This window comes from Pundamilia nyererei, unplaced genomic scaffold, assembly GCF_000239375.1.
Source record: "Pundamilia nyererei isolate P.nyererei 1_Seehausen unplaced genomic scaffold, PunNye1.0 scaffold00004, whole genome shotgun sequence".
Lineage (NCBI taxonomy): Eukaryota > Metazoa > Chordata > Actinopteri > Cichliformes > Cichlidae > Pundamilia > Pundamilia nyererei.
This window is the reverse complement of record NW_005187405.1, coordinates 5741418-5754632: the sequence shown is the minus strand read 5'-3', so window position 1 is coordinate 5754632 and position 13215 is coordinate 5741418. Positions and strand designations below refer to the sequence as shown.

General features: G+C 41.3%; 1 protein-coding gene across 1 annotated transcript in view; it reads right to left on the bottom strand.

The window, feature by feature from the left end:
* Positions 1-13215, bottom strand: part of LOC102196296 (solute carrier family 12 member 9-like) — a 24654-nt gene that overhangs the window by 1624 nt on the left and 9815 nt on the right. The window contains exons 9-16 of the mRNA XM_005721551.1: positions 13119-13207; positions 12631-12788; positions 12069-12151; positions 9148-9272; positions 8830-9022; positions 8550-8724; positions 8149-8295; positions 7134-8002 (exon numbers count right to left, since the gene is read on the bottom strand). Coding sequence (XP_005721608.1) covers positions 7134-8002; positions 8149-8295; positions 8550-8724; positions 8830-9022; positions 9148-9272; positions 12069-12151; positions 12631-12788; positions 13119-13207 — 1839 coding nt within the window. The remainder of the gene's footprint in view (positions 1-7133; positions 8003-8148; positions 8296-8549; positions 8725-8829; positions 9023-9147; positions 9273-12068; positions 12152-12630; positions 12789-13118; positions 13208-13215) is intronic.

Below are 13215 nucleotides of genomic sequence, written 5' to 3'. Positions count from 1 at the left end.
ACATAAAATGCTAAATTTGATGAAATCTGGTCAACTGAAACTTCCTTGATTCATATACATTCAGTTTAAACCGAGCACATTTACCTTAATAATGAATTGTTTGAATTAATTAACCTTTGATTTTAAATATTTGACTTGCATGTTAAATAAAATTGTTATTTTGAGTTTATTGAGGGTGAAGTTTTATGTATATATGTATGTATGTATGTATGTATGTATGTATGTATGTATTAATGTTGAGCATATGCTAAACATTTATGTGGCAATTGAAATTGGGTTGTCAATTTATTAGGGACACCTCACTGACACAATTGCCTTTCAAGAAGGTTGTTGTTTTCTTTTTTTATTAGTTCCAAAATCATCTGATAGTGCTTCCTAAACTTTGTGCTCACTTTGGTGAGCTCTGCCGCATCACATCAAAAAGGTTCCTGGTTCAAACGTTAGCTAAGGCATCTCTTTATGACATTTCCATGTTTCCACTGCGCCTGAGTGGAGTTTCTCCATTTGCTTCTTACTACAGTCCAAAGACAGCTCAGCAGAATAAAGTGCTGTATGACGGAATAGTTTAACACTTACCATCAGACTTGAAATGCCACTCCATGTCAGTCTTTGAAGGCGACAGGTTGTGTCGCTTTTTAACTGCACTGTATTATACAGAGAGGTGTATCTGTTATCAAAAGGACCATCCATGTAATGAGCTACACTTCAGCAGCACCTTAAATTTAAGTCTGAAATTAGACCAGTTCTCCAAGAGGGTTAAAAATGGACATTATAACCTTCATGAAGGAAAGTTTATTCAGGCAAAGCTGCATCAGGTTCGACCAAGTGCCCCAGTTTAGCCACCTGTGTGCAAAGAATAAAGCAACGTGATACAGTAAACGACTATCAAATAAAAGCAGTGAATAAGTTGAAAGCAAACATACACCAAAGCTATCAGTATTTTTATTGACACTGTGCCCAAGGTCCTGCTGTGGTCTCAATTGATAACAGTTATATTTGCTTAATGTAGGGCAGTAAATGGAGACACAAATGCATCTAAAACGAGTCACTTACTCCTTTAACCCCTTAGCAGTCCTACAAATTTACAATTAGTCCCCTAAACCATCCAATGTACCGTGGGCGGTACGTCCGACTGCTAACAGGTTAAGTCATGACCACATCGGACAAAAATCTGTCTATTTAACTGACAGGACAAACTCATAAAGCCTTCTTTTGTTTATCCCCCAGTTACAAACTAAATAATATGCTAGGAATTGATTATTTATTAACATGTATTTAACCAGGAAGTGAAACTTTTAAGATCAAGTATTTATTTTCCATGAAAGATTCTAGTAAAATCTCAACCTGAACTAGGCCTATGGATGCTGTGGCAGCAGGAGGAGAAAGAATCGTACACTTCCACAGGACTAAATTGTCGACATATCCTCCCAGTCCGCCCACTCTCACATGAAGTGGAGCCATTTCCACAGTAACAGCAGTTTGAACTACGTCACTAGTGCAGATCCAGAGAGTAGAGGCAGATGATGTGGGAAATTTTTACATCAGCGTACATATATTGGCAGCACTATGCGGCCAGCTCCCACTCATACTATTTTTCACTTGAGTGGTCCTCATACTTTAAGAAAATGCAGCTGATGGTTAATCAGAACTTATAGATGTGTCTTTTCAGAGGTTTAATAATGACAAGACTACAGAGGAGATGTCAGAGAAGGAAATTCGGAAAAGACTTGATAATACCACAATGCTTGAAGACACGTGAGGACACTTGTGACAAAAACACACCGTCATCTATCAGCTGGTGAATCACACCCACTGCCACTTCATTAGGTACACCCATTCAACTGCTCTTTCACGTAAATATCTGATGAGTCAATCACATGGCAGCAATTTACTCCATTTAGACATGGAGACATGGTCAAGATGACCTGCTGAAATTCAAACCAAGCATCAGAATTTTGAAAGAAAGATGATAAACATGGCATCGTTGTTGGTGCCAGACGGGCTGCTCTGAGTGAATACTGCTGATCTACTGGGATTTTCCCACACAGTCATCTCTAGGGTTTACAGAGAGTGATCAGAAAAACAAAAATTATCCAGGGAATTAGCTGAGTGGAAATGCCTTCTTCATAGGGGATATTGTGTTGGCTCACTTTGGGCCCCTTAGTTCCAAATGAGCATCATTTAAACACACATCAGCCTACACGAGTATTGCTGCTGTCCATGTCTATACTTTTACAACAACAGTGTATACATTTTCTAATTGCTGCTTCCTGCATGTCCCAAAGCTCCAATGACCTCAGTCTGGTTTCTTGAGCGTGACACAGAAACAGTCACCAGATCACAGAATAATACAGCACCTTTCAGGTGTTGTGGATCAGGAGATTTGGATCATGGATGTGCAGCTGATAAATCGACAGTAACTGTGTGATGCAATCACGTTAATAAGGAACAAAATCTCTGAGGACTGTTTCCAGCACCTTATTGAAACTGTGAAACAATTACTTAATGCAGCTCTGAAAGAAAAGGGTGGTCAAACCCAGTACTAGCAAGGTGTGCCTACTGAAATGGCATGTGAATTTATACATGAAATATACTTCATTTCCCAGACTGCTCTTTGTATATTAATGGCAGGTTGCACATTTGCCGTTCTTTGTCACAGACTGTTGTTCAAAGACAAAGTGAAAGAATCAAAAATCGTTGTCATACTGCTTGTAGAGGATGATATGCAGAAGCATTTGATTTGCTTTCACCCATCATTTATACGATACATCCTTTGGAACGCTACTTATGGCTGTAGAAACAGCATACAAACTTTTGGGCTGGCATGAAGCAGGGAATCGAACCAACAGGAAGACGAGCAGTCCGACCATCTCAAATCCAAGCAAACAGATTTCTGAACAGAAATTTAGCAAATATATCGTCATCCCAGCAGCAACATATGAGCAGCTTAACTATTTTTAGTCATTACCATTTTTGCTGCCATATCTACAATCTGCTTCTCTGATGTTTCTCATACCATTTATGGTAAGTTGGAGGTTAAAAAATTGATTTGACCACCTGAATTATATGTAAGGTTTTGGACCTAATTTAAACTTTTTGCCAGGAGGGCATTAATCTATCCCCTTCTCTCAAACTGTCTATAGTATTTTGTTTTTTGTACACTAATTAAAGACTAAAGGCAGGTCCAGTTTTTTTTTCTTTCATTACTGATCCTTCTTTATACTTTTCATATATCAGCACTTCTCCATTCTACAGCTGGTCAGTCGGAAGTGAGTCAACCTGTGGGCATGAAGGAATCCCCCTCAAACCAGTCCCCAGTGCTGCACGAGAAATACGCGCTAAAAGCAAAAAGTCTTCTCCTCGTAGGAGGCATGTAGGACTACTGCACGTTGTATCCAGTCCAAAATAGTTGAACACTCCGAGTTACTCTTATGACTGTAAACGTGGCATCCCCTTATAGTGCTCAGAGCCCAGGCTGCCTCCGCCTGTGAACGTGCTCCTTCCCACACGCAGTTTGTCAGTGAGGTGTAGGCGGGTGTCGATACACTTATACGAAAGATATGCAGCTCTGCAGCAAATGTGACGTATGCAACAGTTGGCACCGTCTTTTTGTCACAAGATGCATTATAGCTGTTGCCCACAATCACTAAATCTGCTGTTGGCAAATTGCATCAGCCAGCTCAGTGTCATGCCAAACTGGTGGGCAACTAATTTTCCCCATGGGAGCCACACTGAGGGACTGGGACTGTTGTGGAAGACTGCAGCAATAAACTTGTTTCTGCTCATTATTCACTTTATCTCTTTATAAACTCTTTATAAGCTTTGCAGCTCCCCGGTCAGCTCGAATGACTGAGATCAGGTGCTCATTAACATTTTGAAAGTGGAGCAAAGTTGGTGATGCTGGGTGGATACACAGCTGTTTGGTGCTGAAGTGGGGCCCTCAGTATTTGTCTTTCATTCTGACTAATCCTCTGAGTGTGATTTCTCTCCATTTAACTGCTGTGTTTAAATCCTTGCCCAGCAATGAGACCTCCAATTGTCTTTTTGTCATCTCTTCCTCTGTCCTCTGCCTGACTGCCAATGCCCACTGGACTTGTTCCCCACTCAAATCAAGCTGTGCATATAATTACTTTGCATGTTTAAAAGAGCAGCTAAGTAGAGAGTTAGACTGTGTGTATTTAACCTGGCTTTTTTATAATTACATTCAAGAAACCGGCTGTTCTTTTTGTGGCTGCTCATCTCATTCACTGCTCCTGGAGACTGGACCAGGAATCACACACACACAGACGAGGAGAGTCTGATTGTTTGGAAAGATTTATGTTCAGGGGTGGATACTAGAAGATGTTTTCATTTCTAAAAAAAAAAAAAACAGTCAGTAAACATAATTGTTATGTTAGGAGCATTTTTCTTGCTTTTCTTATAACCCCTGACTGGCTCTTATTTGTCATTTTGGACACTGATGTGTCAAGGAAATGTGTGCAGATTTATAATCCTAAAAATATATATAGATTTTTAAGATTTCTAGTCTTTAATTTAGTAATATTTCACGCCTAACCGTCAAACATTGTAATGTTCTACCATAAGCAAGGCTAACAGCCCTAAAATGGAAAGATTTACTGCACCAGAAGCCTGTAGACCAGGGGTGGGGAACTCCAGGCTTCAAGGGTCGGTGTCCTGCAGGTTTTGGATGTGTCCTTGACAACACAGCTGATTTAAATGGCTAAATTACCTCCTCAACATGTCTTTAAGTTCTCCAGAGGTCTGGTAATGAACTAATCATTTGATTCAGGCGTGTTGACATGGATGGATGACTAAAACCTGCAGGACACCGGCCCTCGAGGCCCGGAGTTCTCCACCCCTGCTGTAGACCAATCCCAACATCATTAAATCAATCACAGACAAGAACAAACAGCATTGTACTCCTTTGTATTTTAAGCAATTTATAATTTAAGCAATAATTTTAGTCACTAATATAGCTTGGAGTCTACCTAATCAAGCATCTTTACTTCTGCGAGTGTTTGGAGCTCAAGATTAAGCTGTTACAAGCTCTAAAAAAAAAAAATGTATTCATACCCAGTATTTCACACTGTGTCAGAACAACAGTACTTTCTTACTTTTTTGTTCATGGACTACAGCAATCTGTATTTAAAAGTATCACAGCCCGGAAGTGTTTTTATTACACTTTTATTGCACCAGCAGTTCTCCCAGCGGCGCTGAAGCGAGTCCGACCTTCAGCTTAAAACCTTAAATATAAAAGATGGGCCAGACTCGATGTGCGCCCACACTGTCAGATCACAGGAGTCACCGTGTGCTGGTGCACTATTGCTTCTTTGTGACTTCTAAGTAAATGCACTCATTAGAAAAGTGGAGAAAAAGGTGCCTCGGTGTCCTTGGATCTGCTGCCATCTGTGAACAAATTCCCTCCCACATACTGTTTGACAGTAATGTGTAGGTGGGTGTTGTTTTCTGCTGTAAACCCATGAGAATTTCTCTAAATGCGACATGCCGCTGGCTCCTATTCAGTATGCGCCGCCTTACCCACCACAGCATACGTGTGCCAAACAATAGTGTCATTTAGAAAATCTTCACTGTATTTTAATTATCTTTTAAAGCAACAGATGAGTTTGCCTTGTTATCAAGCAATCTACATCATATTCTTATTTTAAAACTATCCTGTGGCATAAAAACACTTAAAGATACGACATCTGCACACTGGATTTATTCTGAGGGGCAAAAAGTTGCACTACAAGTAAAATTCCCATTATAAAATAATTATAGTACAACACAGTCTGACTGGATAAAACAGTCATGTCTTTAATGATCGTGTTCAGTAATCACTCACAGCTCAGGCTGGAAAAACTAAGTGAAGTCTTGAATTTAGTAGTTCAAAGAAACTTCTCTAGCCACAGCATCATTTCCTGGAGATGCTGATAAGAAGTGCACAATGAGTATTTGGGGGATTTCTTGATTGTCCAGCCTTGCTCAGCTCACACCACAGCATCTCAAGGTGGTTATAGACCAAAATTGTTGTTTCTTTTTCTTTAAACCATCTGTTCATTTATTTGTACACCCCAGGTCAATGTCATGTTGGATAACCCAGTCTGTGGCATAGCGCCCTGACATTCGCCCCCTAATATTTCTTGATTTAATTTTAGCTCCCTCAGTGCTAAGCCAATGGTGCTTTGCTGTTTGTATACAGCAAACATAATCCTCCTAGAAGTCATATCCAAAATAATAATGAAAACACTTGACTCCAAGTTTAATTTGGAACACATAGGACTCTATTATTAGTTTAGTAAGACTGACTTGGTCCATAATTACAACTCAGAAGGAGATCCTGTCAGCCCTGAAAAGTTTTCAACCGTTTTTCTGGGAACTGCATTCTTTATCTTGGCAAGAGAGCCGATCATAAACAGACCGACCACGTGGAGAGTTCTGAATGAGCAGATCAGTCTATGTTAGCTTATTTGTAGTACACATTTAGTTACATGGTATTTGCACCATTGTGGTGCACTAAGAGCCTTGTAAATTCTTACTTGTATAGCTGTGATTGTGGGCAGTTTGCTAGGCAAATATCGCCCTCTGCAGGTTCAACAGGAAACACTCAGGTGTAACTTTTTTTGTAGTAGCTAACAATTACTAACTATAAACAGGCCATTCAGGTAATACAATCATTTATTTTTCTATAAATCTGTGAAAAATTTAAAGCACACAATAGCAAGATGACACCCAACTGTGGCAGCAATATTTTAGCAAATAAATGAGAATCTAATACATTAATATCCAATCAGCTTTCTACTAATACAATCATCTCCTCTCACACAAAAAAGTGCAGATTAATTTTCTTAATGCCACTATGGCCTAATCTCAGTTTCAAAGGGATAGCCTCAGTTCCCTCAAGCATTCATGTTTGTTGGTGTATTAGTGGGAGGAATAGGTGTGTGTGTGTAACATTCATGTTTGATTAAAGTTTAAAACTGAGATTTGCAGTGTTTTCATCGTTTGTAATACTGTGGTTGACGACTAACATGTCAATAAATCGGGAGGCAACAGGCACAGCCCGTCCATGAACGATACTAGATTCTGCTAGTCGATGACAAAGAGTTAGTAAAATTCTAGATGTCAGTCGTAACCACAGGAGTGACTCCGTGAACGAGCAATGTCGGTCCAAGGTTTCGACTCAACAGGTCCACCTGATGCAGGTAGGCACGGTAACGGCTTCTATCAGCTGGGGGGTGTGGCAAATACAAGAAACGCACAGCTGGCTGAGGGACACCATGACGGCAAATCATATCATTGACGGCACAGATGTACTCATCTGTAAGTTGAGAGGCATTATTGGGATATGTCTGGTTACAGTCTTCTCTCTCATCTTCCTCATTCTGTTCAGCCCTTTCTCTTTGCCTCTGCCAGTGTAGCGCCACCACCTCATCCCAAGCCACCATCTGCACCTGAGCTGAGATCCTTAGATCCCTAAGCATACCCTGGAGCTTTGCTTCCTCCTTTTCTTGCAGACTGTAGCCAGCCTCCATGCACAAGAAGAGTCGGAGTCTCGCCTGGTTCCAGGCACGGGAATCGTGAAGCACACAAGCCAGCTGGAGAAGAAACAATGAGCAGATGCCAACATAACTATGGCTGTCTGGCTGAAGAAGATTCATAGGCCACACATCAATGAATGGCCCGGCCACACCTCTGATCTTTCTTCCTGACCCTAAGACTCTGTCCCGGTTGAACTGGTCGAAACACCGAGCCAGAGTCACATTCTTTCCCATTTTTACAGCATCAGCAATCACAGAGACGTATTCCTCTTCCTGGAGGTCTTTGGGGTCCTCAGCACCCCGCAGACTGGGAAAGAAGGGAGAGCGTTGCTCTCCAGGGACTTTGGTTGGACAGACCGTATCAAAGCTATGGCCTGTAGACAGGAGAATATGACCTTGGAGGTGGTCATGAGGAGTGCAGTCATCATAGAAACCCAAGACAAGGGTGTTGGGCCTCATTCCACCTAGAATCAAAGACTTGTATCAACTGTGCTTTGAATAAGAAAAATATGAATGATAAAATGATGTATTATATTGGAAATGCTGCCATAACTACTGCTCAGTGACAGACAGGACCTAATCCTACAACAGTAAAGGTAAAGCCACCTACCAAAGCCTGAGATGAAAAGCAAATTCTGAACGCCGTGTCGGACGGAGTCAGCCAGGGTCAGGTTGACAAACGCTTTGATTTTCAAATGATCCACTAAACAGAGCCAGGAGTCATATCGACTCTGCAAAGGATCAGAGGGCAGCTCATCTGCACACACACAGAGGCACACACAATATAACAAGAATCAGACTTTCATAGGGAAAACAAGCAAACTTCTGTTTTAACACTTTTCCGTCTCACTGTGAAATCTCGTTAACGTTAGGATTCATTAAAACTGATTTACACACAGAAATAACAGCTCTTTTCATCAAAGACTATCAACTGAGGTACAAATATCGCCCTCTAAGACCTAAAGTACTCAATAATCCACTAGATCGGGCTCCAGCGTACACATTTCTTACCCAGCAAGCCCAGCTTTATGTGTCCAAGCACATAGAGGCCACTCTTCTTCAGATCATTAATGAAAGTCATGAGGCCTGTACAGCTGCGAGGGTTTGCAACCATCAGAAGCACCTGGGGCCTCCAGAACTTAACATGGTCCTTTCGCACATCCAACATCAACAAGTACTTACGCACCTTGGTAATTACGGAAAAGAGTAGTAAATAATGATTAAATATAAGTGATTCATGCATATTTATGTCACATTTGTGATTCATGTGAGTGAAAAACACTTTATGCACCTGGTGGAAGATGAGGGCCTGGCTGATGTAGCCCCAGTTGCTGATGGGCCCCAGGTAGTGGATAAGCATCAAGAGCACCAGCATAAAGGCTATGCTGGCAAATGCATAAATTGCATTGATCAAAAATATCATGACCAGGCAGCCGAGGATGCCCAGAGTGCAGGTGTGCCATGTAAAGAAGCGGAACGAGGGTCTAAATATAAAACAAGAAATAAACAAAAATGAAAGAACATGTATGAAAATGTTCCATTTTGGTTTTACCTGTGCAAATAAAATCTAAAGCAGAAAGGTAAGCCACTGCCTTATGCTGCACTGTACCTGAAGTTTGGTGCAGAAGCCCATTCAAGAGCCAAACAGGCCAGGTTCACAGCAGCATACACCAACAAGAAGAAGATGGTTACAATACCAGCAATGGTGTTCAATTTACCTGCAAATAGCACCATCTAGTGGAGGCGATTGGAAAAAAACAGGTTTTAGTGAAAATTAAAAGTGGCTTTAGTAGAAAATCTCAAACTGATATGCCATTGAGACCAAAAATTCTTCTGTTTTAGTCCAGAAAAATATCCAGTCAAATGATACCAAGTGAACAGGCTTTGACATGCACCATTAAAATGCAACAGAACAATGTTTGCAACAATAAAACTCACTATACATCGACTATGATAGCTTTGAACCCCCGGCTGCCTCGACACCACAAATTTAAACAGCTACACTGTATCTGAATTTACAGGATAAAATTTAAAATACAAAAATCCTTTCACTCGAGCTAATGAGCTGAAGCTAAGCAGCATGGTACTGTAAGAATTCACTTATTAGTTTGACAACATTCAGCTCCGTCTCCCTGCCAGAACCTTTCAAGCTGTGAGTCCTCTTCACTCGACAAATGAGCGAAAATCTGAAGCTGAGCACAATGATGCTCAAAGTCTTTTTGCATCGCTGAGCAGCGGCTGAAGAATGAGCAAAGTTAAATGAGCTATCGGTTTGTTGTCTGCTCTTGATTTTTTCTTCCTCTGTTCCCGCTTTCATTTACAATCATCTGCAGACAGCACTGCACCTTTAGCAAACAGTGTATGACGTCAGTGCTGATGCAGCATCACTACACACATCCTAATTTATTTTTTCCACACCTGTATTAGAAACAGAAGACAGGGTGGAAGTGGAAAGATTTTCTTTTATTTTTTAAATTACTTTTCTTAATATGCTATTACTGACTTTTTCACTAGTTTCCTCAAATTTTATTCAGGGTCCATAATTCAGACCAAGAGAACAAGATCCCTTCAAAATGTGACTTGGACACTTTAAGTCTGGTTAACCTTTGAATCTGAGCCTTCTGCACTTTGGCAAAGCTACGAGAATCTCGCCAAGCTTCGCCTAGTCACAGTTGCCACTGTAAACATGTTCATGCATTTGAGGGCGTCTACGGTTTGATGGCAGAGCCATACTTGGCAAATGGGCAATAAGCTGGTCCACTGATGTGCATGACATTGGTCTTAAAAGTGTTAAGGTACAGACTGAGTAGCACTTTTGGGTCTGTGCAGAAATTATTTTGCAACTTCAATCGTGTCTTCAAGAAGGCAGATGTTATCTGCAAAATCGAGGTTCTGAAGGATAACAGCTGCATGCTGGGAACCTTCTCTTATTTGGGCCATCAGTACTGCAAAGCGTGTCGAGTGTAATGATATAACTTTAAAGGTGCAAGTGACTGTCGGGGGGAAACTGTACTCCAGCAGGGTCTTCAACAATATATTACAACTGATCATCAAGGCAATAAAGCATGACTTTGTTAAGAGATGTATTCTAAAACACTTCTTTAGCTGAGAATCAGAGAGGAGAAACACACAGTTTTACTTGTTGCTTAGCAAGGGCAGCTCTGAGCTCTCGCACGAGAGTGAGGGCTCAGGGACTCGCACTCTGAGACTGCCCTGGTCTTTATTTCATACATCAGTGGGTGTTTATTCCTTACATTGGAATGTGCGCGCGCGTGTGTGTGCGTGCGTGCGTGCGTGCGTGCGTGCGTGTCAGAGTGTGACCCCATAAACGACTTCCCTAAACCTGCTGGTCTGGAAAATCCAACAGTTCATCTAAATGTAAAAAAGGCACTTAGACTAAAACTGACATAGCTACGTTTAGGCACGACCTTTCCCATGCTCCCAGGATGTGGGTGTGAATGCCAGAGCACTCTGGAATGCACACAAAGCCTTTGCAGACTATTAAGGATCGCATATCCTATCACTACTATATGTAAACTTATATTATTAAAAGATTATACTGACTACTAAGTACAATTTTCTATTGACAGACTTCCTTACAGGGGCCGTGGCCTCTTCCAGGACTCTGTGTTGTCAGAATATGGGCCAATGTTGATCATACTGATGTACTAGTTTGAGCAGAAGGTGGTTGTAAGAAAGGGTGATGGCAACTGCAGTCTTCAAGAAGGGTGAGGTTTCCTCTTGTTAGTACACGGACTATACCTGACAGACCTCAACATCAACATCAGTGGAGAGAAGTTTTAGAAAGCAGTATTTTCCAAGTGTTGGGTCTTCCTGCACCTTTATATGAAAATTTCTTCAGTTTTCTTGCCAGAGAGCTCAAAAACTCGTTTTCAAAGTGATGATCAGGCTGCAAGACAGGCTGCTGTCTGTGGTGATGTGAATGAACTCTGCAGTGTTTTCAGTTAGTAGTTAACGAGCATGTCCTACGAAGAGGTTATTAGCCACATCTGCCACCCAGCAGTCTTTTCGTGCCATCCTAAATGTTTCCAGGAGGAGCCCCATCACCTACAGGAACCTACTGAAGATCTTGAGTGTCACCCGCAATCACCGACTACCTCATGATGGCCATGTGATGCTTTAACATGAGACAACTGGGGCTGCCTCGCTGTGGGACACAGATGTTAAGAGGTATTGTGGCGGACCATCTCTGACGCAAGAAACTGATTGAAGAGGACGTTAGACTGCAGAAAGAAAACCTGTGTGTCATGCTGAACTGAGGTGTTTGGAAGGACTTCATAGTATAACCAAGAAGAATTGGAGGATGATGTGTCTGCCCTTTACCATTCATCTATTTTCATCAGGTATTTTGAATTGGTTGCTGTATCCTAGATTATTGGGTATGTGTAAACAATCAGTGTAAGATGGCTCAGCCTATAAGCTAATGAGATATCTGCTTTCAAGGCGAGACTGTCTAAACTTCAAGCACAGAGGAAAATGCAAACATATGATGTGATACTGATATCCTACCTGCACAAGCAACCAAGAGACAAGCACTGAGACCCAGGGGTTTCCATTTTGAGAGGTTTTCCTTGCCAGAGCCAGAACACCGCCTGCAGAGATTTAGACAACTAACAAAAGCAAAGTCTCTCTGTCTGTTTCGCTCATCGTCCCAAATCCAATAAATAACTGAGTCACACGAGGACTTTTTTTCCTTTTGAGAAAGTCAACACCGCGTGCCATCTGTTGTCAAACGAAGCTTTCCAGATTAACATGTCTCCACTTGGAAAATGACACATGATGAAATTAATAACAAGTGACAATTTCTCACACTTGAGATGGAGACCCAGCTCAGCAGATGGCTGAATATTAAAATGTCGACTCAGCTACAGAAGACCAGATGAATTGGATATGCTTTTATATAATCCAGATCAACACTTCAGCCTGATCATTAGTAATTAACTCCTTTTTATTACAGGAAAGGTTAGCATCCACATCTGATGGTTTCTTATAGGAAATTGTTAATGTTAGAGACAACAAGAAATCCAAATTACAATCATCAGGCAGCAAAACGCATGCTCAAGAATCTCACCAAACAGGTCGTCTTTGGACAGGGCGTACAGCACCCTGGAGGCTCCAATAAGGTTACTCATTGCTGCAGACAGGGCCGAGGAGTAAATGCCAACTGTGACCATGGGTGGCAATATATTAATGTCCCCCAGGAAGCTGTAGTCTCTTTGGAGAAGATAACTAGGAGAAATTGGGAAAATTTGACATGTGAAACTAGTTGTAAAGTCTAAAAAGTTTATTAAATTTTAATTATATAGTTCTAATTCACAACAACAGTCACCCCAAGGTGCTTTATATTGTAAGGTAAGGATGCTATAACATTAGAAAGAAACAATCAGACGACCTCCTGTGAGCAAGCACTTAGTGACAGTGGGAAGGAAAAAATTTTTTTGTAAAACAGACAGTTTTGTTTTCACAGATCCGACTCTGAAAGCAGTGACTGTCAACATCTTAAACAAGAGTAGTTGTTTATACTTGTTTCAGAGTATCTGTGTGTGTTGTGTGTCTAACCGGTCACAGGACCATGCCGCCAGCAGACTCAGCACATTATATGTGATGAAAGTTGTAAAAACAGCAGCAAGACTTCCTCTCGGGATGGAATAGCCAG